General features: G+C 36.0%; 1 protein-coding gene across 1 annotated transcript in view; it reads left to right on the top strand.

Annotated features, from left to right (window-relative positions):
* Positions 1-24,328, top strand: part of fbn2 (fibrillin 2) — a 111,052-nt gene that overhangs the window by 54,710 nt on the left and 32,014 nt on the right. Inside the window, exons 20-34 of the mRNA XM_088911126.1 lie at positions 4,194-4,313; positions 4,765-4,902; positions 6,529-6,579; positions 9,713-9,838; positions 12,136-12,363; positions 13,180-13,305; positions 13,678-13,806; positions 14,213-14,338; positions 15,062-15,187; positions 16,310-16,432; positions 16,552-16,677; positions 17,439-17,564; positions 18,594-18,716; positions 22,201-22,323; positions 22,727-22,852. Of these exons, the coding sequence (XP_088767252.1) occupies positions 4,194-4,313; positions 4,765-4,902; positions 6,529-6,579; positions 9,713-9,838; positions 12,136-12,363; positions 13,180-13,305; positions 13,678-13,806; positions 14,213-14,338; positions 15,062-15,187; positions 16,310-16,432; positions 16,552-16,677; positions 17,439-17,564; positions 18,594-18,716; positions 22,201-22,323; positions 22,727-22,852 (1,917 nt within the window). The remainder of the gene's footprint in view (positions 1-4,193; positions 4,314-4,764; positions 4,903-6,528; positions 6,580-9,712; positions 9,839-12,135; positions 12,364-13,179; positions 13,306-13,677; positions 13,807-14,212; positions 14,339-15,061; positions 15,188-16,309; positions 16,433-16,551; positions 16,678-17,438; positions 17,565-18,593; positions 18,717-22,200; positions 22,324-22,726; positions 22,853-24,328) is intronic.

Genomic DNA, 24,328 nt, shown 5'->3' with positions numbered 1-24,328 from the left:
ATACATTTCATAACCTGTACAAGTGGTATGTTTTTTTTCCAGTGACAATAGTTGAAGAGATGCTTCAGACAACCTTAAATATATATCTTACAGTACTCGATGACATTGATTTCAAACAACACATGTTTACCTAGATTTACTGTGACTACCAATACATTCAATCTTAGAAATCTTTCTGTGCATGATAATACAAATATATTGTGTGCTCTACTTCTTTGCTGGATTTACCCATTTATACCTGTTACACTAATTGAATAAAGTATTTCCTCAGGTACTTTAGGAAATAATTCTTATTGTTTCTCTTTAGCAACATTAGTGTAATTTAGTTCTTGCGCTATTATCCAGCTTGGGTTGCTAGCACTCTCAGGATGATGTTGTTGCAAGTGGGTGTGTATAATGGTTGTATAATGGTCATGGAGAAATATTTATTTTACATTCAATAACATTTAGATGGAACCTGCCAGAAGGCAAGGGGTGGACACGCAATAGCATTTTCAGGATATCTGTGTTCCCATGAACTTTGCAGTTGCAAAGTGCCAGGTCAAGCACATGGTTTCAAGGTGGCTCATAGTATCTTCTCCAGTTATCCACCCATCAGTGGTCTGTTTCCTTGGCAAACTAAGGCTTGGAATGGCCTCATTACGATTGGCTGATACTATGAGACCAGCTTGGTATATAAGGTATAGAGTCAAGTCACTGTTTTTTACCTCTCTCATCCTTCGGAGCCACTGCCGAGCCCTGTGAGTGAGTTTTCACTGTCCTAGAGATCCAAGGCACCAGCATTTCAATCTACTTTGCAGAAACTGTAACAGTACAGGTATTTCTGATCATGGAAGAAACTGGAGTGCATTCAGTTAGACAGAGCTTGTACGTCTGGAATGCATTATCTAGTTCAGTGAAACAATTCTCAAGAATGCATCAGTTGTTAAAGAGCAGACTGTCAGATGTAAGGGCTTTTGTTGTAACAAGCATTACCTCCAAGTATTCTCTCTGTAAACTGCCACGTGTCTTGTGATTTGCTATGGGTTAGGAGACAAGTGAGAGTAGATTTGAACTGCAGAAACCTGGGCTCAGAGACTCACTGTCTTTGTAAATAACCTACAAACGGTAGTTTGTGATGTTTTGCAAATTTAGAAAAAGGAGCAAATATTTATTTGCATTTGTTCATGATTTCAGTAGCCTGCTAGATCATTGTGCAGGGACACAACAAATCCATGTGTACTGCATGGTCAGTACACCACCACCATTATTCATCTTGAAACAATATAGTGTTATTTCTTGTCATTTTCTTGCCTTAGTGTGTTAGTAGAGTAATTGTTTGAAGTCTTCTTTTGTATAGAATACAATACTTGTGACTGTCTTTTCACGAGAACCTAACGTACTGTATAAACATTTAAATCTAGGTCATCTCTTTTTCTGACACATACTGTACAGTCAGCTGAGGGGAAACGTCCTGCAAATAGTACAAGACCTGCCAAGGCTCAGTCAGCAGCAATTGCCTGTCTAGCCACAGTATGTAGTCTGCAGATGAGATAATAGAAGATACAGGTGTTTTTAAAGGGCATGTGACAGCATTTTGTTTCTGATTGTTGCATTTGATAGAAATTGTAAAGTTTGAGCTATAGTGCCTCTGTAGTGGTTTATTAATAAATCCTATTAAATTTATCAGATAAAGGAAGCTGTTCACTGTGTTTTTTTCCAGTCTAAATCCAAGTGTTTTCAAGGTGAAACAACTGAATTACTTTTATGTGGGCTCCTTATGTTTAATGCTGTAGCACAGAATCTGGCCTTTTTAAGATTTGCTTTTACCCACACAGATGTCTGTTTCAACTTTAATCAAAACAGGGCTGCTGTTTAATATATACACCCGTACCTCTTTTTACGAATGTTCTTTTTATGAATAGTTTCTAAACCTCCGCCAAATGTAGAGAGTGAAGAGGAAGGCGTCATACAACTCATTTCATAGTGCGTATACCCAGCACATTCCACTGACTACTACGGGTGAGAGCTACTGTAGCACAGAGCCTACAGCATGGCATGAGAGTCGTGTGATACAGTTCACCGTGTTCTGTGTTGTTCATTATTGTGTGTGCACTTTCTTTTTGTGTCAGAAAATTTGTGGTTTAGACTTTATCATGGACCCTAAAGATGTTAAAAAAATGAAAATTGTGAGTTTTGTGTGTAATTACACAAAAAGCAAATGAAGTGGTTACTATATAGTTCATGTAAGCAGTGTTTTTTGTTATTACTAAAAACACAAGCCACAGTATGAATGTTAGTTATTATTGTTTATTATGTAATTTTTGTGAAAAACGTTCGGGGTCCAAAGCAGATTGTAATTTTTCCCCATAAGAAATAGTGGAAGTAGGTTTTTCTTTTTGTGAATTTTCACTGTACGAAAGGGTTTCTGAGAATGCATTATATTTGTACAATGAGGTACAGTACAGGTGTATTTCTGCTCATTCATGTGAAATAATTCAATTTTTAAAATATTTTGGATATACAGCAAGAAATGTATAAATTGAGTATGACGTACATTTGCAACCTTTGGTAAAGCTAAACACATCAGTTGTACTCCTCATAACCCACTGTCCCTCCCAGTGTCCTCTCAGCTAAGCTGACAATACATATAGACCTTGCTCTTTTATCCATTGACTTTTTCAACTGTGAGGTGAAATTAGTTTATCTGTTTGTTAAATAGACATCTTTTTTTGCTCTCAGAACACTCAGATGGGTTAATGATTTATCTTTTATCATAATATATGCTATATATAAAATTACTTATACCTACATTTTATAGCACCTTGAAAAGTATAAAATATACTTTTGAAGTTGTGTATTTAATCGTGGCATTTTATAGATGGAGGGATAAACACAAAGCCATTTTAGTTATTGATAGCTTGGGCTAATATTTTTATAGAGGTGCATGGTTAATTAAAATCACAAACTTCTGTTTTTCAAAGTCATGACACAGCCAGTTTGAAAATCAATATTTTATGTTCTCAGAAGTTTAATGACACTAACAGAGAACTCACAACCGGATGTTTGTTTTCAAGGATTACTGCCAAAAGGTGGAATACGCTGAAGTGTTTATAGAGACATCTGTTTGATGTTAGTGGCCAAACTATGCACTTGCATGTGGGTTGACTAAAGCGATGACACAGTAGTGAGGCAGACACAATTCTCAGAGTCAGTTCGTTTTGGTGATAAGTTTTCTTTGCAAATACATTAGTCATTATATGGAAAAATTACTCAACTGCAAAACCACACTTTTTTTAGAATTATGCACAAAGTGGAGCCTGCAGGGGATTTATCGCAGCATTGAAACACTATGTGAAGGCAACAGTTTTAATCTGAGTTTTATTTCTTGTTTTTAAGTCACCTTTAGAAACATGAGGGGAAAGTACTTGTCTCATTCTTCTAAGACTACAGTGCTTCTACAGTACCAATGTGGCACTGTACTGTAAATGAATCAATCTTTGCATCATGGTTCAACAGTAATTCTTGACCCTACCCATCTTATATCCTTTTTGCTGCTACTTTTTTCCAAAACTCAAAGCAAAATTTGTCACCATTTTTTGACTTGGCATAAACCCAGTTCTCAGGGGAATAGTACGTTGTGAACACTTGGTGAATAAAACCAAAAATGTGAGGATGTACTATTTGATTAGTCAGTATTTTCATTCACCCTTTTTAAAATCTGGGGGTCACACAGATATTCTATATTTTCTGTACAGTGTATATATATTTTTTGGTACAGAGCTTCTAAATCTGGCACTTTGTGATTCACAAGGACAGGCTACAGGAGTAGATACAGTACTTCCATTTGTGACTGCCTTGTTGTCTTAGTGTCACCTTGCACATCTGTCGAGACTGTTATAGTCTATAAGGACAGGTTATTGAAGAAACTGTAGACACCCATTCATTTTTCTCAAAATTAATCAAAATTAATGTTCTAATTCTGGATTGAAAACAAGGTAGTGTAAGAAGTAACAAGAATAACTTGTTTTAAGGTTTAATAATTGGCATTGAGCACATAAAATTCTAATCTCCTCTTTTTCCTTCTGTGCACTAAACTAAATTCAGGAACTTTCAGGAAACAATGAACAAAGAACTCAAATAAAAGTAATAATTCTTTTAAATGGTTTCCAGTTGTGGCTGTGACAAAATACTTTCTTGTTTCATGGTTTCAGATATCAATGAATGTGAAAGCAGCCCCTGTGCTAATGGAATCTGCAGAAATAATGCAGGGTCTTTTGTTTGTGAATGTTCTGCTGGCAGCAAACTGGATTCCACAAGACTGATCTGCGTGGGTAAGTAAGAATACGAGTGGCATTCATCAAAGTCTGTGAACATGTGGATGTTCACAGTGGATTGTGTTGTTGTTGGCTGTTTTTCTCTATCTTGGAATCGCCTGTCATTCTTTTTTACACCTGCCAAGTTTAGAAACACTTATCAATTTAGCTCTACTAGTTTAGTAGTGATAGGACTGAATAATCCATGTCAGTCTGAAACACTGCCCCCAGTTTTCTTTCCCACTTGGAACTGTAAAGTGCTTCTATCGATAGTGCTAAGAGAGCAACAGGATTCTTTTAAGTGGTTCGTGTGGTGTTAAATTTTTTTTAGTTTAAAATATAAGCACACACGAATAATAAAATGAAGACATTTCTGCTCATTTCATACAGCTCTGTGGGTTTTCCTCAAGTCTGTAAGGAGAACTTGCTTGTTTTGCTATTTCCCTTTTCCATGGTTTTCTAACAACAGACAGCTTAAAAGGAACGTGCTGGCTCAATATCCAGGACGGACGTTGTGAGGTGAACATCAACGGAGCAACACTGAAATCTGAGTGCTGTGCTACTCTGGGAGCAGCGTGGGGCAGCCCCTGTGAACGATGTGAGATAGGTACTGTTGTCTTATACGCTTACAGACATCAAAGGAAGAGAACTAGAGTGTACAGTAGGCTCAGCTAGTATGTTACTTAGTGAAAGGAGTTTAAAATACTTTGGCTTTGTTCAAAGAAATGGTAAACTCTTCAACTGTTTCCTTTTGGCATTTTCATCTAGTACGTCTACTGTATGTTTAAACTGACTGATTAGCTCACTTTATAACCCCAGCAGAATGTGGAAAGATTTTCAACTTTACTGTGGCATGGTGCCACCTTTTCTGCTGTGCCACAGTGTGTCTGAACAGCTTCATGACTTACAGTATGTCCGCAAAGTCTGCTGCTGTGCCTTTGTTTGGTGTAAATGTGATCTGCAGATGGCCCATAAAATGGTATTTCCAATAAAAACAAATCCAATTAAAACATAATCAGCGACTGTGACTTTGTGCCATGTTTTTAAATGTTAACTTATTTTTAACAAGGCCAAAGTTTCTCTTTGCTGACACTGTACCCTCTATTGAATTCATTAAGGAAACAGTGACCTGACATTTCCTTCAGTTTTCTCTTAGATCTTAGATCTATTTTGTTTCTAATTTGGTTATATTTGAATGATCCAGAAATGTTTGGAGCGTCTAATTCTTGTGCCCGTTTCTTACTTTTTTAACTTACATAAAGTGCCTGGAAATATTTACTTATGAAGGGTGCTATGTAAAATTAAACACTGCAGTTTATTTTACCTAACCTTGTATTAAATAAAATGTTCTGGAATAGCTATATGAAGACCTAAAGACTGCACGGAAAGTTTGAAGTGTAAGGAAGAAACAGGAATAATTTGATCTTCTAAACCTTAAGTATGACATTGCATGAAAAAGTCTGAAAAAATCCACAATTTTACAATTGCTAAAACAAGAAACTTAATAATGCTGTTATATTACTGTAGTTGCTTTTTGTTTTGCACAGTTTCTTGTGAACTTTTTCCAGATGTTTTTTTTTGCTGTTTCTTTATGGTACGTACGCCTATTTGTGAACTTAATGCTAAATATTTGAAAAGTTGCTATGCATTTGACATTCAATTGGATCTCACTTAGCGCATGAAAAGAATCATATTTGGAAAGCTGTGGATCATAAGATGAAATCCATCCTTTTGACAACAATCCTAAATCAGCCACAAGACTTCATTTACTGTTTTGTGTGGCCTGATGCACTGCCCGGTATTATAAACTGCTGACCGCTGTCGCTTGAAAAGTCTATGATCTTGTCATCTTATGATTGGAACTGCCTGATGGCAAGGCACTCTCACACTGCTTTGCTTATAATCCTGTGGTCTTGGAAATTCTTGCCATAATGTCTTAGCCAGCTGTGGTTAATAATAATAATCCAAGCCACAAGATCATTAACCATTTAACAATAGCAGTTCATAAATACACATTGCTTGGGCCTCTTGTCAGAATACTCTTTCTATAGGTGATGTGTTTGAAATCACACATTTAAACCAAATAAATGTAAGAATTGTAAGTGTATACACTATTTAGAAATATGTTTATTTATAACACCACCAAAACAAAAAAGTATCCAACCTATTATTTTTAGTTTCATAAATGCTGATACAGCTGTGTAACATTTTTATAAACTTATTATTTTCACAGATACGGCGTGCTCACGAGGGTTTGCGAGATCAAAGGGTATCGTCTGTGAAGGTAATCTAATGTTTAGTGTGTGGTAAATGTTTTGAAATTTTTACCTAAGGGATAGCATCAGTCACATGGTGAGCACTGTGCACAAGGCAGGGTACACCCTGGGTGGGACATCAGTTCATCACAGGGCACACACAGAAATAAACACACACACACTCACAAAGAAACCAATTAACCTACCAGTATGTCTTTGGGAATGTGGTAGAAAACTGATGCATCTGGGGGAAACCCACATGAACAAGAAGAGAACCTTAAAACTCCATGCAGAAATCAGCCCAATAATTGAACCTAGGGTACCAACACTATGAGGCAGCAATGCTAACCACTGCCCTATTGTATACTGTATTGTACAGTTCTTTGCCTGCCAAACACCTGGCAACACCTCTGTTCTGTCAGCTTGTTAATGTTGGGCTTCAGGGACAGAATAGATGAGGCCTTTAGGATTTTAGGGAGGTCAATATCTGACAGTTGTGTTCTATATATTACCTTGTAAATGCTCATTGTGGGAAAACGTTGTTCACAAATTTAGGAACGAACCCATGGTTGTTGTGAAAGTTATGCAAAGATTTGGGACATACAGTAAGTATGCATGTAATGCTGTATTGAAATTGGTCTGTTTTATTTGTATAGAATCTACATCAATACTTAAAGTCCTGCAACAGCATGTCAAGGGCATTTTCTGTGCTGTGTATATGTCTGAAACCAGATTTGAAGGGTTCAAAGAAGTTATTTGCAATGCAATGGTTGTTTAATTGAATTGCATCAGTATGCTCTTTTTTGCAAGAAAAGGTGGATTGAATATAGGGCAAATGTTGTTTAGGTTGTTTTTTTTAGGCATAGGGGTGACTGCAGCCATTTTCAAGGTCATTGGTACTTATCACTCCAGTGCTCAAGGACTCATGGATTCTTTTCATCCACAAAACTGTTACAGTCCTCAATCACATTATTTATGACAGCTAACTTGATGCTGTCAAGTTGCAAAGATTTACCGCACAATGTATGCTGATATATAATGCAGTGTAACACTACTAGTTGATCAGCATCTTGTTCATTTTAGTTGTGCAAGTGCCATCAGCCTCTTTGCAGTTATTGTTTGGTACTCCTTCGTGGTTCAGCCTGCTAACAGTTTTCTTGGCAAGAAATGTTGTTCCTTTGTGTCCGTAAGGCAGCAAAAAATCCACTCGATGCGGTGCTATGCCTTGTAAATAAGCAGTTTTTCAGTTGGCACCGTTCATAAATATACTGTAGCATGCTTCACACTGTCTACCAAATTAGGACTTTCTGCAATGAAAATAGGCACTACTTTCTGTGCATATTCTTTCTCAATGATCTGCTCATTGATATCTTTAGAGGGATCAAGAATAAAGTTTGCAATCAAGACAGAAATAAGTGGCTTCCCAGTCATTTTGCTGACAACATAGCTGTGCAAAACAACTGACTGTATCCTGTGTTTTTCTTTCTGGAAAAAAAGATGTTCCTGCTTAGCTCATTCTTTATTTGTGACACCATCCTCTCTTCTTCCTCATATTTATTATATTGCTCTATATTTTTTGTCGTATAAGACAGTTTAATATTGTCATCTTTTAAAACAGCCAAAATGTCTTTACAGATCAAACATGTAGCAGTCTGTAGTCAATGAGAAAATAGTCTACTTAGAACTGTCTGTGTTCAGTCAACATTCGTTTTTAGTGTGTAACCTTTTTTTATTTTTATACATTTGATGTTTTTCCAGTTGTTAAAACATTCCAGTCACTAGTCCAATAGCAAGGTTAATAATCTTTAATTTTATACCACATTTGTATGAAGAGGTGGTTGAACACTCAACACTGCATTCTGCATTCATATTGATAAATCTACTGTATATAGGGGCCTGCATCTCTCAGACTGACATCTAGTGGCCAGATATTATCACTGCATAATACTGTTCTGCATTACCTTGAATCAGCGCAATGGCTATTGCTTGCAATTAATAGAATGTGTGTGGTCCTGATTAAATATCTTTCGTAGGATCTTTCACAGATTGTGGAGCTGTTTGGCCACAAATAGCCCCTAAGCCATGACTTTGAGACCCCTGCCTTTAAGTCTATTTTACTGTGATACAGTGTGAATGGATTTTACTAAGTTTTATCACAGTTACATAATAGTACACAAGTGATTTAGAAAAGTTTGTGTAAACCCATTTGATATGCTAAAACTTTTTGATAGTTAATGACAAGTTACCTATTTGAGAGCAGCACTGAACTCAAAACTGGATCTTGTATTCATATGCTAACATGCTGTTAATTCTTGTATACAGTACAATAGTAAAAATAATTACATTAGACAATTTAATTTATGGTCAGGATTATAATTTCCAATCAATCTACAAATAACAACAGTGGTTATTTTGTAATGTTTATTAGCCATTTATAAATATGTTTAATGTGTCCAATGTTTATAAATGTCATCGGCAATCCCTATAGCAAAGTGTTCCCTATAGCAAACTCTTTCTTTTAAAATAAATGTATTTTATAAAAACATCTAAAAACTTTCAATTTTACTCCAAGAGCCCAATTTTCTCCTCAGTCCTCTAAAGACACTTAAAATCTTTTTCAGTGTTATATTTCAAAATGTAACAATGCAAACCAAAATTTAAAAAAATGTACTTGCATGTATGAAGGACATTTTGACCTGTTGCTAATGTATTACCTAGTGGAAGAGTCCACTTTTCGTGGTGAATGGAAAATCTTAGTACCTTTTAATCCTTTTGGAAAAGTTTAGTTTAGAAAAACTGAATTCAGTTCTTTTCTGGTCCTCTGTAACCATTTCCTCTTCAGAAGTGTGAGAAAGAATATAGGTAGAAGATGAGTTTCAGACAACAGAGAACTCATGGTGACTGAATCTGTGTGGTCTTAAAAATAATGTTGTTATCCACTGTGCTTTCTGGGGTGCTTTTAACTAGAATTTGTGTTGTAATTGGAAGTAGAATAATTGTGTTGGACTTAAGAGGGAAAACTAAAAAAATAACTAAAATGTCTTTTACAGTATCTTTCATATTAAGGTAGAGGCTCAAAGTTGTAGGAAAAATGTGAACGTCGTGTTAGACCGATGTGATGATGAAGGATTAAGTTTTTTCTTGGCATATTTGTGTACGCAGATGTGAACGAGTGTGAAGTTTTTCCAGGAGTTTGCCCCAATGGACGCTGTATAAACACTAAAGGCTCCTTCAAGTGTGAGTGCCCTGAAGGGCTCACATTAGACGGAACAGGTCGTTTGTGTGTTGGTAAGTACCATCATCATTATTACACTAGTCAGAAGAATGAATATTTCTTTGTTTGCTTCACTTACAGGTGTTTGCAATAAAACACCCAAGGATTCTGTGATTTATTGAGCTGTGCTTGCAAAACAAAGTCCCTTACATTATACAGTTTTTTTGGCTGTGTTATTCTTTTTTACTGTTAAATTAACTACTACATTAATTGCTTGTATCTGGCCAGTCATGTACGAGTAATTCAGGCAGGAATGACCGGTGCATTAATATAACAGGTTGTCTGTTTTCAAACGTGGACAGTTTAAATGATTTTGCTTCTTTTGTAGAATGATTCAAATGTTCAGACACAACAGGAATGTCAAGATCTCTATAAAGCTGTATCCACTTTCTATCAACTACAGAAATGCATTACTGTGGGCTTTGAATAAACATCTTTATTTAATTTTTAAGCTAAAATGTATAGCACCTTTAAATTAGCAGGCACAAAGCCTTCTTATGCATGTTCCAAAATTCTTTAATGCATCATCTTTCTGCCAACTAAAGGGTAGCCACCAGGCATTAAAGAGTGTACAGTGTGCCTGTTAGCTCATAAACTAACAGTCCATTTTCATAAAATTGTCAAACAGTTGTAATGATGATTACCTTACACAGAAATGATTTGTTACTGTGATACTATAATTTCACAGCACATCATACAAAAGCTGAACTAATACATTTTCTCTACCACATCACACACAGTATTCATAAGTTAATAAAGGTAACACTTTAGTTCTGTTGGAAGATATACTGTGGGTTTCCCAGATCCTGACTAATACAAATCCTGGATTACTCAATTTTCTTTGTATTGTATACAAAACCTGTCTGATGGTAAACCTGGACTGTGAAACCAACCCCATAAGGCTTAATGGCCCCTACAGTACCTACACTAAAAATCATATCCAAATTGAATATACAGTATATCTTGCAAGAGAGATGTTAGGTTTATTCAGTTACATTCTGGCTATGATGCCTTTCCATCATTTCTAAAAGGTTTTAGATAAGAATGCTTAACATGTCCATATGTCACAGGTCAAGTATGGTTTGTTGTCTGATGAGTCCACACAAATGTCAGGCCATTGCACATGAACAAAAGGATGTTCACTGATTCAGTCACCTTCTAGATCAGTATGCACTACACATCCACACTGCTGATCCCATAGGGCTCCTTATCCATTCAGATCCTCTGACACTGTGGGTCTGTGTATTTTGCTATGTGAGGAAGAGCACTATTCTGCATGTAAAAGATTAAGGCCCTAGTCACATGAGGGATATTTAACACGCCAACAGCAGCTTCTTTATATTCAGCTAGGAATTAGAGTAATCTTTGGCCACCCGTGAGTTACATTCCTGAAAACCCTCATGGTAGGCACTGGAAGAATAGGAAAAGTGTGACTAGGGAAACTGAAATCATGATTCAACCTATTAAAAGCCCTCAAACATGTTTTCACCTATAATTAAGAACAACAATAACATCAGAGTAAAGAAAAGCACAATATATTTTAACTACAGTAGTAACGTATTTATGGATATTTATTTAATGACTTTCTGATTTAATTCTTACCCTTATTGCTGTGATAACAACCATGTAGATCAGGTCACATGGCATGTTTGAGACCTTAAGTGATGTTGCTGTTGCACTTCTTGCACTCCCTCTGATAGCTTGCTCACTTTTCTTTATTGTATGAACTGTAGATTAAATTACACTAAACAACCGAACATCAGCACTATTACTTCGTCCTTCACGCAACTCATCAAGCACTTACTGTATATATATTTTTTAAATCATTTCAGCTCTTGATTGATTAGTGACATTGGAGTCTTTGGCCTTTCTCATACACTTAGGCTCCATTTTAATTTATTAATTTATGTATTATTATTTAACTAATGACTGTCACTTTTGTGTGTAACTAACACACATATTTGCACAATCAAATATGAAATTGCACACATCTACTCACAAAGGAGGCTGAGAAGGAATGAGATCAAACCATGTGGTTGCTTTCTCTCTCTCCTCCTCTTGTGAAGAGAACTCTGGTACCAGTATGCGTCACAATTCACGGATATTTCTCGAACTTGAGAATACTCCAAATTTGGGGGTTACGTGAGGTAAAATGGTATACAGAAAATTCTGTGTGATTATTCAAAGCTGTACAAGGTAAATGCACATACAGTGTAGCAGATACATGTAGGATGCTCTTTGAAAGCTGCTGACACACCTGACAGAGGTTTGTTCTAGAAGCTGTGGAATAACCAGATTACCTTCTTCTCAGATGTGCGCCTGGAGCACTGCTACCTGACGTGGGATGAGGATGAATGCACTCAGCCCATTCCGAGGAAGTTCCGCATGGATGTGTGCTGCTGCTCCATTGGTGCAGCCTGGGGCTCAGAGTGTGAAGCTTGTCCCCAGCCAGGGAGCAGAGAGTATGAGGCTCTGTGTCCCAGAGGCCCAGGCTTCGCCAACAGAGGGGACATTCTCACTGGGAGGCCCTTCTACAAAGGTGAGACAGGGGCTGATTTCATTCACTTGTCTGGTATTAGAAATGATTTATTCAAGTCTGAGATGATGATTGTAAAAGGAATAGGAAAGTTACTTCACTCTCCTAGAAAACTGTAACAAGAAGTGCTGTGGTACAGTATGTATGGGTTATATACAGTATAGGTAAAAAGTATTTTCTTTTGGAGCTGTTCTAAAAAAACCTGTATTAGAATTAGAAGTTAATAGGAATTTTGCAAAATGCCAATTAAGCTGGAGATAGAACAGGAATGGAAAACAAATATATGTTCCCAAATCAGATATGACTTCACCTAATAAGCTATTTCTTGAGAGTGTAAAATTAATTTAGTTGTATCTACTGTATTGAGATTGTCCCATTTGGCAGAAGAGCACTTTAACAAATCAAGTATATGCATTTACAGTAGATAGTAAGAAAGTCCTGTATTATCATAAAATAAATATTTAGAACAGAATAAAACCAGGGGTTGCACCATAAATTGTTTTTTCAAACTCACTTGCTGCATTTTTTGTAGGATCAAGAGATATTTGCAGTTAATAGTTTTGATATAATTAATTGTCCATTCATGCTCTTCAGTCCACAGTTCTTTGTCTTAATATATTACAGCATTATACTGTAGATCACGTTTGTCCCAGTTTTCACTTTCCTTATGCTATGAGTATTTGAACATGCATGTTTTATTATTTTTTAGATGTTTTGATGACTGTCCCTACTTAAGAATATTAAAAAACATTTATCTTTCAAGTGGATAATGGCTTTCCGTTCTAGAACTAGAGATTCAATCATTTTATTGATTTTCAGATATCATTGAATGCAAAGTGTTTCCCAACATTTGCACCAATGGCAAATGTCAAAACACTATTGGCAGCTTCAGGTGTCGGTGTGACAGTGGATTTGCATTGGATACAGAGGGAAGAAATTGCACGGGTGAGGTGATGTACTAACATAAATACAGAGTGAGCATACAGTAGTCTATTTTTGCATGTAGAAGTTATTTATGTTGCTGAAAACATAAAAAGAAGCCTTTATACAACATACTGTATATATGTGTATTTTGAAGAAACCATTCAAGAAATTAGTAGTAAAAAATTCATTAACTCATCTTGTGTCTGAATTTCCCCAACTTTAAAGGGGCTCACGTGTCCATTGGATACTATTCATACATCTTAGCTTCTATGCCTTACATTTGTAATGTTTTTTTGCTCTGGATTGACAAATGTTACCAGTCTGTGCGTAAGGATTTACTGAAATTCCTGGAGTTGGTCTGTTAAAACAGCGATAATATTCCTCTCTGTCTAGACATTGATGAATGCCGTATCTCCCCTGACCTGTGTGGAAGTGGTACGTGTGTCAACACTCCAGGCAGTTTTGAGTGCGAGTGCTTTGAAGGATATGAAAGTGGTTTCATGATGATGAAGAACTGTATGGGTAAGAGGTCCCTGTTTTGTACACTTATTCTTCTGCTTGTCGAATAAGAGAGTTAGGTGTTAACTGCAAGGGAGCAGAAAAACAGCCAGTAGTTCAAATGATAATAACTGAAATAAGTAGTACATGGTGCATTTTGAAATAATAGACATGTTTTTAACATATTGTTAAATAAAAATGTGGCAATTAACATAAAAAGTGAGAAATTAGAGTGTTGGCCTCTCCTCTGTGGGCTACAAGTAACTTGTTTCACTAGGTTTAGTGCTGTCATTTTTCTGCTAGTTTAAGTTTAGCTGTCTTTGCTGAAACAAAAAAAGAGTCTGTTCCACTTCTATGAGGTGCTTGTGTGTAATGTAATTTACTGTGTTAGAAAGCTGTGCTCTGCATATTTGTCACTGTTTGCTCGTAGATATTGATGAATGTGAGCGGAACCCGATGCTGTGTAGAGGAGGTTCCTGTGAAAACACTGAAGGCAGCTACAGGTGCATCTGCCCTCCTGGCCATCAGCTGTCTCCCGGTGGAGATGCATGTATTGGTGAGTGCAAGCATCAATTCAGACCCTCCAACCATTTTTTTTACTTCACTGGGAGAAAAACCTATAAAAAGTTAAAAAGGGAATTGTGGAAGACATGAAAGCAAATAAAGCAAACTACTTGTCAGAACAATTATCAGAAGGAAAAAAAAATGACTGAGACCAGGTGGACAGAGCAGCCCAGACAAGGAATAAGGAAGAAACTTAAGAATTGTTCACACTACCAGGATTTATTCTTAGAATTTATAATTGTGCTATAAGTGAAATGAGACATACTCTTGAGTCTTGCATCCCCAGTATAGCACTCTATCATTATTATGTTTGCTTCTTTTGACAAGGATATAGATAGAAACTCTCTCCTGATCCAGAGGGAAGACACTGCTTTGGAAGTAGAAACCCATTCAATGAGAACTCTCTCCAGAAGCCATCAACATTGAGAATGAGAAGCTTTTCAGTGCTACAACACTTCTGCTAAACCATTCATAACTTTATTTACCAGTATTTAACTGGTATTTAAATAATACTTATTTACCAACAGTCTTAAAATGAAATTGTTTTTCTCCTGAAATAAAGGATGTTCACAAGCTGGTCTTAGAGTCATTCATTCTCTTTATGGTTTTTTTTAAAAGAGGTTTTGAACCCTTTCTTCTTGGCTTCTTTAGCTACCTCTGCTCTTCAGTTTGTTGTCTGACAGTTCTGGTTGTGAGTGATGTTTATGCTCTTTAGATATCAACGAATGTGACCTCAGTGACAGCCTCTGCAGGAATGGGAAGTGTGTGAACGTGATTGGTACATACCAGTGCTCCTGCAACTCTGGGTACCAGGCTACTCCTGACAGGCAGGGTTGTGTTGGTAAGGTTTCCTTTGGGCATGCTCATTAATTCTGATCTTAAATATTTTACCATTGGTCATGTTTTGTATTGCTGTAATACCAGATGCCATCAAAGTCCAGTGACACAGTTTAATCTCAGCTGTGAAAAAAAATGGAAACAAGGCTAGTCGGACTAAGAAGTTTGTTTCAGTTTGTTACTGAGTTAATGATGTCTTTATCTGAACTGAAAATGTTGTGCAAATACTTGAATTTGTGATTCTAGAGTTGTCCTTCCTGGCCCTATGAGGCCAACTCTTGCATTGCAAATCACTAGAGAAGCTATCACTGTACTTTTTATACTATACAATTTTGAAGCTATAGATGTGAAGCGTTAAGACAAGTACTTGTGTGCTTACTTAGTATTTATGGTGAATGAGATGAGGAAAATACTTATTCTCAGGCATACCGTAGACTGCTGCATTAAGCTTGTTTTATATTTAGCTGTTTTTGAAGCCTTCTTCACTAAAGACTTACTGTATATCCAATGCATGCTGATTATGCCACTCTGTTCAATATTTTCCTTGCACTTACTGTAGGTGAGAGACATTTACGAATTACCTGAGTATAAAATGTTTTGTAAGTCTCAATTTAAGAAGAAGCAATTCAAATAAAAAAATGTTATATAATGAACAAATTACAGCATAATCTTATTTTTGCTATAAAATTGACGAAAAGTTCACAATACTTAAATTATGAGGCATGTACTTTAATAAATGTCAAGAACCTACAAATCCAAGTACCTACACATTCTGTGTATTATGAATGGCATGTACAGTAACTGAACTAATATGATATGGAAAAGTTAACTAAATAAGTCATTGATATGATTTGAAGAGTAGCCATGTGCTAAACATATTAATAATACAGAATAAGAAATTCTCTCTTTAACAGTAAATCGTGAACATGCATCTTACATGCAGGAATGTGTCACTAAGAAAAATTGTGCTGTATTTATTCTCCTGTAGATTTCAAATTTAACCTCTCTGCTTAGAATGCTTATCCAATGTAATTTGTACTGTATTTGGAATGTCACAATGAGTTAGAAAAAAAAATTGGAAAGGTATTATGCCTTTAAATTGAGCTGTTTTCCTCGTGGTTTTTAGATATTGACGAGTGTACAATTGAAAATGGAGGATGTGACACCCACTGCACCAATTCAGAGGGCAGCTATGAGTGTGCTTGCAATGATGGCTATTCCTTGATGCCTGACCATAGGAGCTGCACAGGTATGTACACAGCCAGCAATGGGCTGCAATGTGAAGGCCTGGTGAGGGGGAGATGTCTTTCCTACCAAGGAAATAACTGCTCAACATCTGTTGTTTTTTATCGTTTCTCCCCACTACAGATGTTGATGAATGTGAAGATAACCCTGACATATGTGATGGAGGACAGTGCACTAACATTCCCGGAGAGTACCGCTGCCTTTGTTATGATGGATTTATGACGTCTATGGATATGAAGATCTGTGTTGGTATGTGACCATGCTGTGATAGCATTTTGCCATCATGTCAAATGAACCAAACTTTGAAAAACTCTAAAAGCAAATTTTACCCCAAGAGGGGGACTCCGTTTGACAGCTTACAAGAAACACAGAAGCCAGGAGAAAAAAAACAAAACCAATACTTGCAAACTTCCACCAGCTGAGAAGGCAGGGTTTGTTTTAATAATTCAGAGGTCTGTGGGGCTTCTCTTGTGGCAGAGAGACATGCCAATTCCTCATGCTATGTGTCTGAGGAGCCGGATCTGAACTGTGATCCCAAGGGTATACTGTTAGCAAATAAGTTTACAATTCAGCCAAGTCCTCCTGATAGCATAGGCATATGGAAATACTTCGAGGAAACCACACTTCATAACTGATTTAAATGAAATGGAATTCTTCTGTGAGGTAATTTAGTAAGTACTATAATGAAAGCTGACAGGAGATACAGACAGACATCAAAGGGGGGGAACTGAGAGATTGGTTTATAACGAGTGCAGTATTATTGAGGTCAATGATTCAAGTGAAATGTTCCCTTCATTAAGACTCAGAACAATAATGATAAACAGTTTTACAGAATCAGAAAGATCGTATTAACTAAAGCACATGCTCAACTGTTCTTCTATTACTAATTTATTGTACCACATACTAAATATTATATGATGTGTTTTACGTAAGCATATATTTCTGAAGTGCCAGCCTTTTATTACTGAATAGATAGACATTGTGTGTTTTGACCTTGTTTTTCATGGCAGACGTAAATGAATGTGATCTGAATCCAAACATTTGCATGTTTGGGGAATGTGAAAACACCAAAGGATCCTTTATTTGCCACTGTCAGATGGGTTACTCAGTCAAGAAAGGAACTACAGGCTGCACAGGTAAAAACAGCCATCTTCCTGTCTTCCATATGTGGAGCACATTATAGAAAAGATCTATAATTAACCGTTTTAGATTTTAAAGTACTGAACGGGCTCATGAGTATTATGGCAGCAATGACAAAGACTAAATCCGGGTACTCCCCAAGTTATGGAAGGGTTACATTCTACACAACTTAACGTGAATCTTCATTTGCATAAGTTAGAGGGCAGTCTTATTATTTGGTACATTTTCACTCACAACTGTTAGCATTATCTTTATTACATTACTGTAATAATATAAAAGTACACTATTACAATATTCATATTACATTATACTGTAGCACACTGCCTTGGTGATGGTCTGCTGGGACTGTTCATTAACAAGGGGAAGCTACTGTATTTATTTTCCTGTTTCTTACCACATGGTGTGTTGGTGTACAGTATGCTATACTCTCTCTCTCTCATCCCCTCTCAGTGCCTAGCACGCACCTGTTAATCATTAAGGGCAATAAGCCCTTCTTCTACTTTTCCACTCTCCACTGACACAGATAAACCAGTAAGTCCAGCAAGGATCACTTCAAAACTTTATGTAACAGAACTTCATATGTCTGTTACATCTTCATATGATGCAATATAGAACAAGCCTGAGGCTGCACATAACGTTTTCTCTAAAGTTGGATTTAAATAACTCAGATTTATGTAAGTTGGGGAGTATAGCAAAATCCAAATCAATCACTGAAGAAATATCCATTAAACTGCTTTTTGGGAGACTAATGTACAGTAGCAGAATCATAAGGTGATTATTTATGTTTATAATTCTGCCTGCACTTTTTCCTTTCTCTCTTATTGTGGCTGAAAACAGAGGAGTAAATCATGTAAATATTTGTACCGCTACCATTGTTACAAATTTGAGAAAATTTTTCAGCATTTTCAACAGCAAATTTTGTTTTGTGAAAGCACAGATCTACAATTGATTCTACAGATTATTGTCTGAGTCATTTTTTAACTAGAGATGCTGTATTTTTAGTAAATATATTTTTTCTTGTTTAGATGTGGACGAGTGTGAGATTGGGGCTCACAACTGTGACTTGCACGCTTCCTGTGTCAATGTGCCAGGGAGTTTTCGCTGCGCCTGTCAAGAGGGATGGGTAGGGAATGGCATAAAATGTGTGGGTAAGCACAGATACTTTAAACATCAGGGAGACCAAAGAGCGCTGATTATTTTTGCATTGGCAGATTTAAAGCAGTTTGATTTAAATGACAATATAATGTAACTCACTTGATGTTGTTTAAAAAAAACATTTAAATAATTTTTCTTTGCTACCTACATTTTTTCCTCAAGAAAGTTATGTTAAAAGCATTTTGTCAGTACAAAATATGTTAAGTAATATAATGGATAGTTATTCATAAAAGTCAGCCACTTATATCTGCTAAAATTGGCATACGTTTATGATCTAATTGTACAGCTTGAACACTGGAGATATCTACTTTATGATGTGGTTGGCTACTTTAAGAAATAATGTAGCATTGAATGATTTAGTAATTAAAATAATTATTTTTGATAAATTATTGAAATAACTACCATCAAATATACTGTACCTCAATTTGTTAATTTCAGTTCTAACGTATGTTGAACTGAACCACAATTCATCTCTGCATTTGTGTGATGTCAAGTGATGTGGTTTTTCCATATAGATGAATCCATCAAATGGTTACTTAAAAACTCAAAACATGAGTTTGGTTGACTGAATAGTTTGCTTTGTGGTAAAAAACTAATTTTGGTTTCAGTGCCAAACCGTATATGAATAGAGTCTATTACTTGCTATTCTGAAATAATTCACACTAAGATATACTTAAAATGCCATCTCTCATCACTGCTTTGACTTGACAGATCTGTTGCAAGAAATGCTTTTTGTTTTTTCCTAGGTTTTTTGGTCAAAAACAGAATATGTGCTCTTTTATACTCTTAGTTTGTTGACACATTATTTACTGAACAAATAGATGTTTTCAGGCCAATATTATCTGAACTTTGTATGTCTGGTATTATATTTTATTTATGTACAAAACTGGTTAGACTTGTCTGAATAGATGATTGCTTAGATTTGCAGTAGTAGTAGTATTTTGTACCAAAGTTCTAGATAACATTCTGCACTATGTTCCAGCATGTTTTCTGTCACTAAATTAATTTATAACCTATACATGATCAAGTCTAGAGTGGCACAGCAGCACAGTGATTAGCATTACTGCCTCGTGGAGCTGGGGACCTGGGTTCAATTCCTAACTTGGAGTGTTGTCAGCGTGGAGTTTGTACAGTATGTGCTCCAGCAAAATACAAAATGTACTGTTTGGGTAATTGGCTTCTGGAAAACTGGCCCTACTGTAGGTGTGAGTGCGTGCGCGTCTGTATGTGTCTGTCCTATGATGGACTGGCGTCCCATCCAGGATGTACTCTGCCTTGCACCCATTGCATGCTGGGATGGGCTTCATCTGCCCTGCAACCATGAACTGAAAGAAACAGTTAGAAAATGAATGGAAGATCGAGTCTAAAGCTAGACAGAGAGAGAATTCGTAAAAATGTTTTGAAACAAAATGATGACTTGATTTTGCAGCACAGTTTGCTCCAAAATGTAATCTAAAAGACACATTTGCAATCAGCTTTTGCAGTGTCCTGGTTACCTTGTTTGGGCATTCATGTCACAACAATAAAAGCAACTGCTACAACTCCAGTGATCACAGACTCATTAATGATTTTAGTCACCATAAGGCATATAAGCGAAAGTAAGCTGAACTAAAATAAAAAGTAGGAACTGGAGAAAAATGACAAGAAATAAGTTCCACTTTAATTGCCAGTGCAGTTAGGCTTAACAGAATAACATTGATAAAGTATTTAAAGGAACACCTTTGAATTTAGATGTACTGTGGACTGATATAGTGGTTAGCATTGCTGCCTCGCAGCACTGGGGCCCTTGGTTCAATTCCTGAGGTTCTATCCCCGTAGAGTTTATACTCTCAAGTATGTTCTCCCCATGTTTGCGTGGGTTTCCTCCAGATGCTCTGGTTTCCTCCCACAATCCAGAGACATATCTTATTTTGAAAGAGTTTTAGGAGATTATCACAAATAAATGATAACATTACATAGAGTATTATAATACAAATCAGTATTATATTAGCCAATCAGTCAGTAGAACCAATAAGCCAGAAGTCTGGCTTGTACAGTTTTACAATGGATTTATACTGGAAATAATAGGGAACTCGGTGGTTATTCTCAAAGAATTTAGAAAGATAAGTGGTTTAGTGAAGAGCATGTCTGTTCTCAATTAGCTTTTGTTTCCAACCCCAAAAATGTACAGATGACCCTGGTTGATAAGACAGTTAGCATGAAAGACACAATGCAACAGAGACATAATTTCTGTAACACTAGCTTTGATGGATTAACATAAAGGCTTTTTAAAAAGCAAAACATTGTTTACATTTAGAGGATGCCACAATTATCTTGCTTTAGTTAATGTGTTAATGTAAAATTTTATGTTTCGGAATGTAACATTGCAAACCATCATCTGCAACATGTATCTCATCTGCAGTTCTTTTTTCTACAGTATTTGTAACAGATGTTACTGGATTTGGAGAAAGACCTGAAACAATAGTACTATTATGATATTTCCATACTTCAGAAAAAAGCACTTTAAATATGTAAAAAAAAGGTCAATTTAAAATTTCATTATGTAAAATAATAAAACCCTGACATTCATCAGTACACAGTGAATAATGTTCTCAGAATTTAAATGACTGTATTCTTTTCTGTTCAAGTATTTTAAAAGCCCTAAAAAGAAAAAAAAGTTATTTTAAAAGGAAATTAATTCTTTAATAAACAGGAAAGGCATTAATCCAAACTGGATACAAAAGAATCCTAACAGAGAAAGATGGAACTCCAGCTGGTAATCTAAGTATGAAATCTGAGGAAAGGAAAAAAGGAAGAGCTAGACACTGGTCTTGGTGTTCCAGGCACCCAATGTGTTAGTGTTGTGCTGTGAATAATAATGTTTTTACAATATCTATCTAATAATAGTCTATCCACAAACAGGACACCTGAACAGAATGAGAAGTTAACAAATCCACAAATTCATTATTTTTGCATATTCATGTTGTTGCTGTATAAAAATGCATCTTTAATTCATTTATTTTTTATGAAGCGCTGTCTTGAAATGTAAGAATGTATTCTGTCATTCTGTATGTTCTCTGAAAGAGTATAAAATGTCATTTTATAGATTGTATAAATGTACCTTTTCTTTTCCCAAGGAAGGTGAAACAAAGGCTTTACAACATGTAGTAATAGAAAAGGAGATACACAGTGAGATTAAACCAGATGACATAAATAGAAAGAAGTACAGTTAAAACTGAGATGTTTTTACCCTAAGAGTTTTGGCAGTATAGAACAGGCTATGCAGCCATGATAAGGCTTCCTTCAAGATATGCCTGGTTGAGAACCTTGGATCAATAAGCATCTAACTACCAAATGTACCAGATACTGTAGGTCAGCTGAGCTTCTCCTGTTTGCAACCTTTCTTATGATCTTCAAAAAAAGAGAAATAGAACTAAATACGAATATGCTGTCATAACTGTTGTTCAGTTATTCTCTTCATGTTATCTCCACACACAGATCTTGATGAATGTGCTAATGGGACACATCAGTGCAGCCCCAGTGCCAAGTGTCTAAACACACCTGGATCATATCGCTGTGCTTGTGCAGAGGGGTTCTCAGGGGATGGCTATACATGTTCAGGTAAGGAAAAAAACAGCAAAAACAATGACATTTCAGTTTTATTTCTGAAAATGTTCTAGATAGACCGGATAACCTTTTGGAAATCATTATGTTCTTATGTGTATCCCTGTGATTGAAATATATATTTTTTTAAACTGCATTTGTGGCAACACTTTGTAAACCCTTTAAGAGCTGTAACACAAGCCAAGCATTCACAGAATGTAACCATCTGGTGCTATCATCACTAATGATTAATTGAGTATGTATTACCAGTACTTTCGGAAATAGTATATATTGTATTAAGAGTTTTAAAAGCTTCTATCTTTTGCATTTATTTTTGCTAACATGTCATTTGTAATCTCTGAACTAAAAACACTGCACAATCCATGTGTTTTGACATCTTTGTAATATTTCTTCCTTCCAGATGTGGATGAGTGTGCAGAGAATGTGAATCTCTGTGAGAATGGACAGTGTCTGAACACCCCGGGAACATACCGGTGTGAATGTGAGATGGGCTTCACGCCAGCCCCAGACAGCAAGTCCTGCCAAGGTGGGTAACCAGCATCACAGCCCTTGCCTGAGATCCTGAATTGGCAGTGTTTTGGAAAACCACGGAATAACACACACTGCTGTGGCCTGCCCCTTCAAACAAAGACAGGGAGCATGACCCAGACATAAAAGTAAATTGCTTCAATTGAGCCTCACAAGGAAACAAAAAAAAAGTATTTTCATTCTTAATAAGTCTACCCTGACAAAACGCCAAGATTTAGTGTGTTAAAACTTGGCTGGACAAGCCCAGACTGTTTGCCAGTAAAAATCATAAGCAGACCTCTTCTCTGCAGCATCTCACAAATTTATTTGTAAAAACTAGTTTTGTCCCAGAGAGAATGATCATAAAATTGCATCTTGTAATGTGTTTACAACTGTAAAAATGTTTTACAACTGGTTTCAGACTGTAAAACCACATAAATCATGCTTAGAAATATAACACAGTGAAATGCTTTTAGTTAAAATGACCATAACGAATATTATATTATATATATTATATTGATATTATATTAAAACAGATATTACAGTGTTATTCTGTGAACATTCTGTGAAACTACAATTTAAAATGACTATACCAGAATGCTGAAACCTTGATCTGCACCTGTGAAAAATACATTTGGATTCGGATCTGTATTGTGTCCTTTCAACTTTTCTCAACTACCGGAGATGTATCCCTCCTCTGATGCTATAAACAATTTTTTACTCATTAATTAGAATACTATGAATGAAATCCCCGCTTTAAAAATAAGGACAGTATTTTTTTGTAATCCCCACTCTAAATGAATGGCAGTTACTGTATTTCTTTAAAAGTATTGGATAAAAACACTTTCGAAAAAGCTGTGAGAAAAAGACATTAGTAAAACATAGAGTATTAATTATAAAGTTGTGTTATACCTCAAGGGTCGTGTTATAAAATAGTTCTTTCAGTGGTAAAGCAGTTCAAGAATGATAAAATTTCACTCATTTCAATACTTTATCCTTTGTAGTTGTAACCTAGAGGGGTGTTAGTAAATAGCAGAGGTTAAGGAAAAACAAAATAATTCGCCTAATAATGGCATCAGTTTTGAAACCTACTTGAGCGCAAACAATTTATGGATTTTAAGTTATGACACACCCCATTATGACTGCTCAGGGGAAACTTAACGAGGTAATCTAGGTTAATTTGACATGAACAAATTAGTGCTGTAGAAATAAACAGGGAATAGTTTAAAAGACAATTATGTATAACAATTATGTGAAGTGACACATAAGACTCAAAAGAAAAGCTTATCACCTTTTGTCTTGTATCAGCTTCCTTCACTATATCCTTAACATTAACTCTCCTAATGCACTTAGAAGCAAACTCAAATCTTTGTGAGAGTTAGATTGGCTTTTATAAAATCCTCTGCAGGTGAGTCTTAACAAAAATTCAAATAAACGAGTGACAAACTCTGCCTGGTGAAACTTAAATAGTTCCATAATATTGAAGATACTGTAT

Source organism: Atractosteus spatula, chromosome 3 (genome assembly GCF_055471065.1).
Source record: "Atractosteus spatula isolate fAtrSpa1 chromosome 3, fAtrSpa1.hap1, whole genome shotgun sequence".
NCBI classification, from domain to species: Eukaryota; Metazoa; Chordata; class Actinopteri; order Semionotiformes; family Lepisosteidae; genus Atractosteus; species Atractosteus spatula.
Note: the sequence above shows the minus strand (reverse complement) of the source record. Positions and strands in the feature narration are given on the sequence as shown.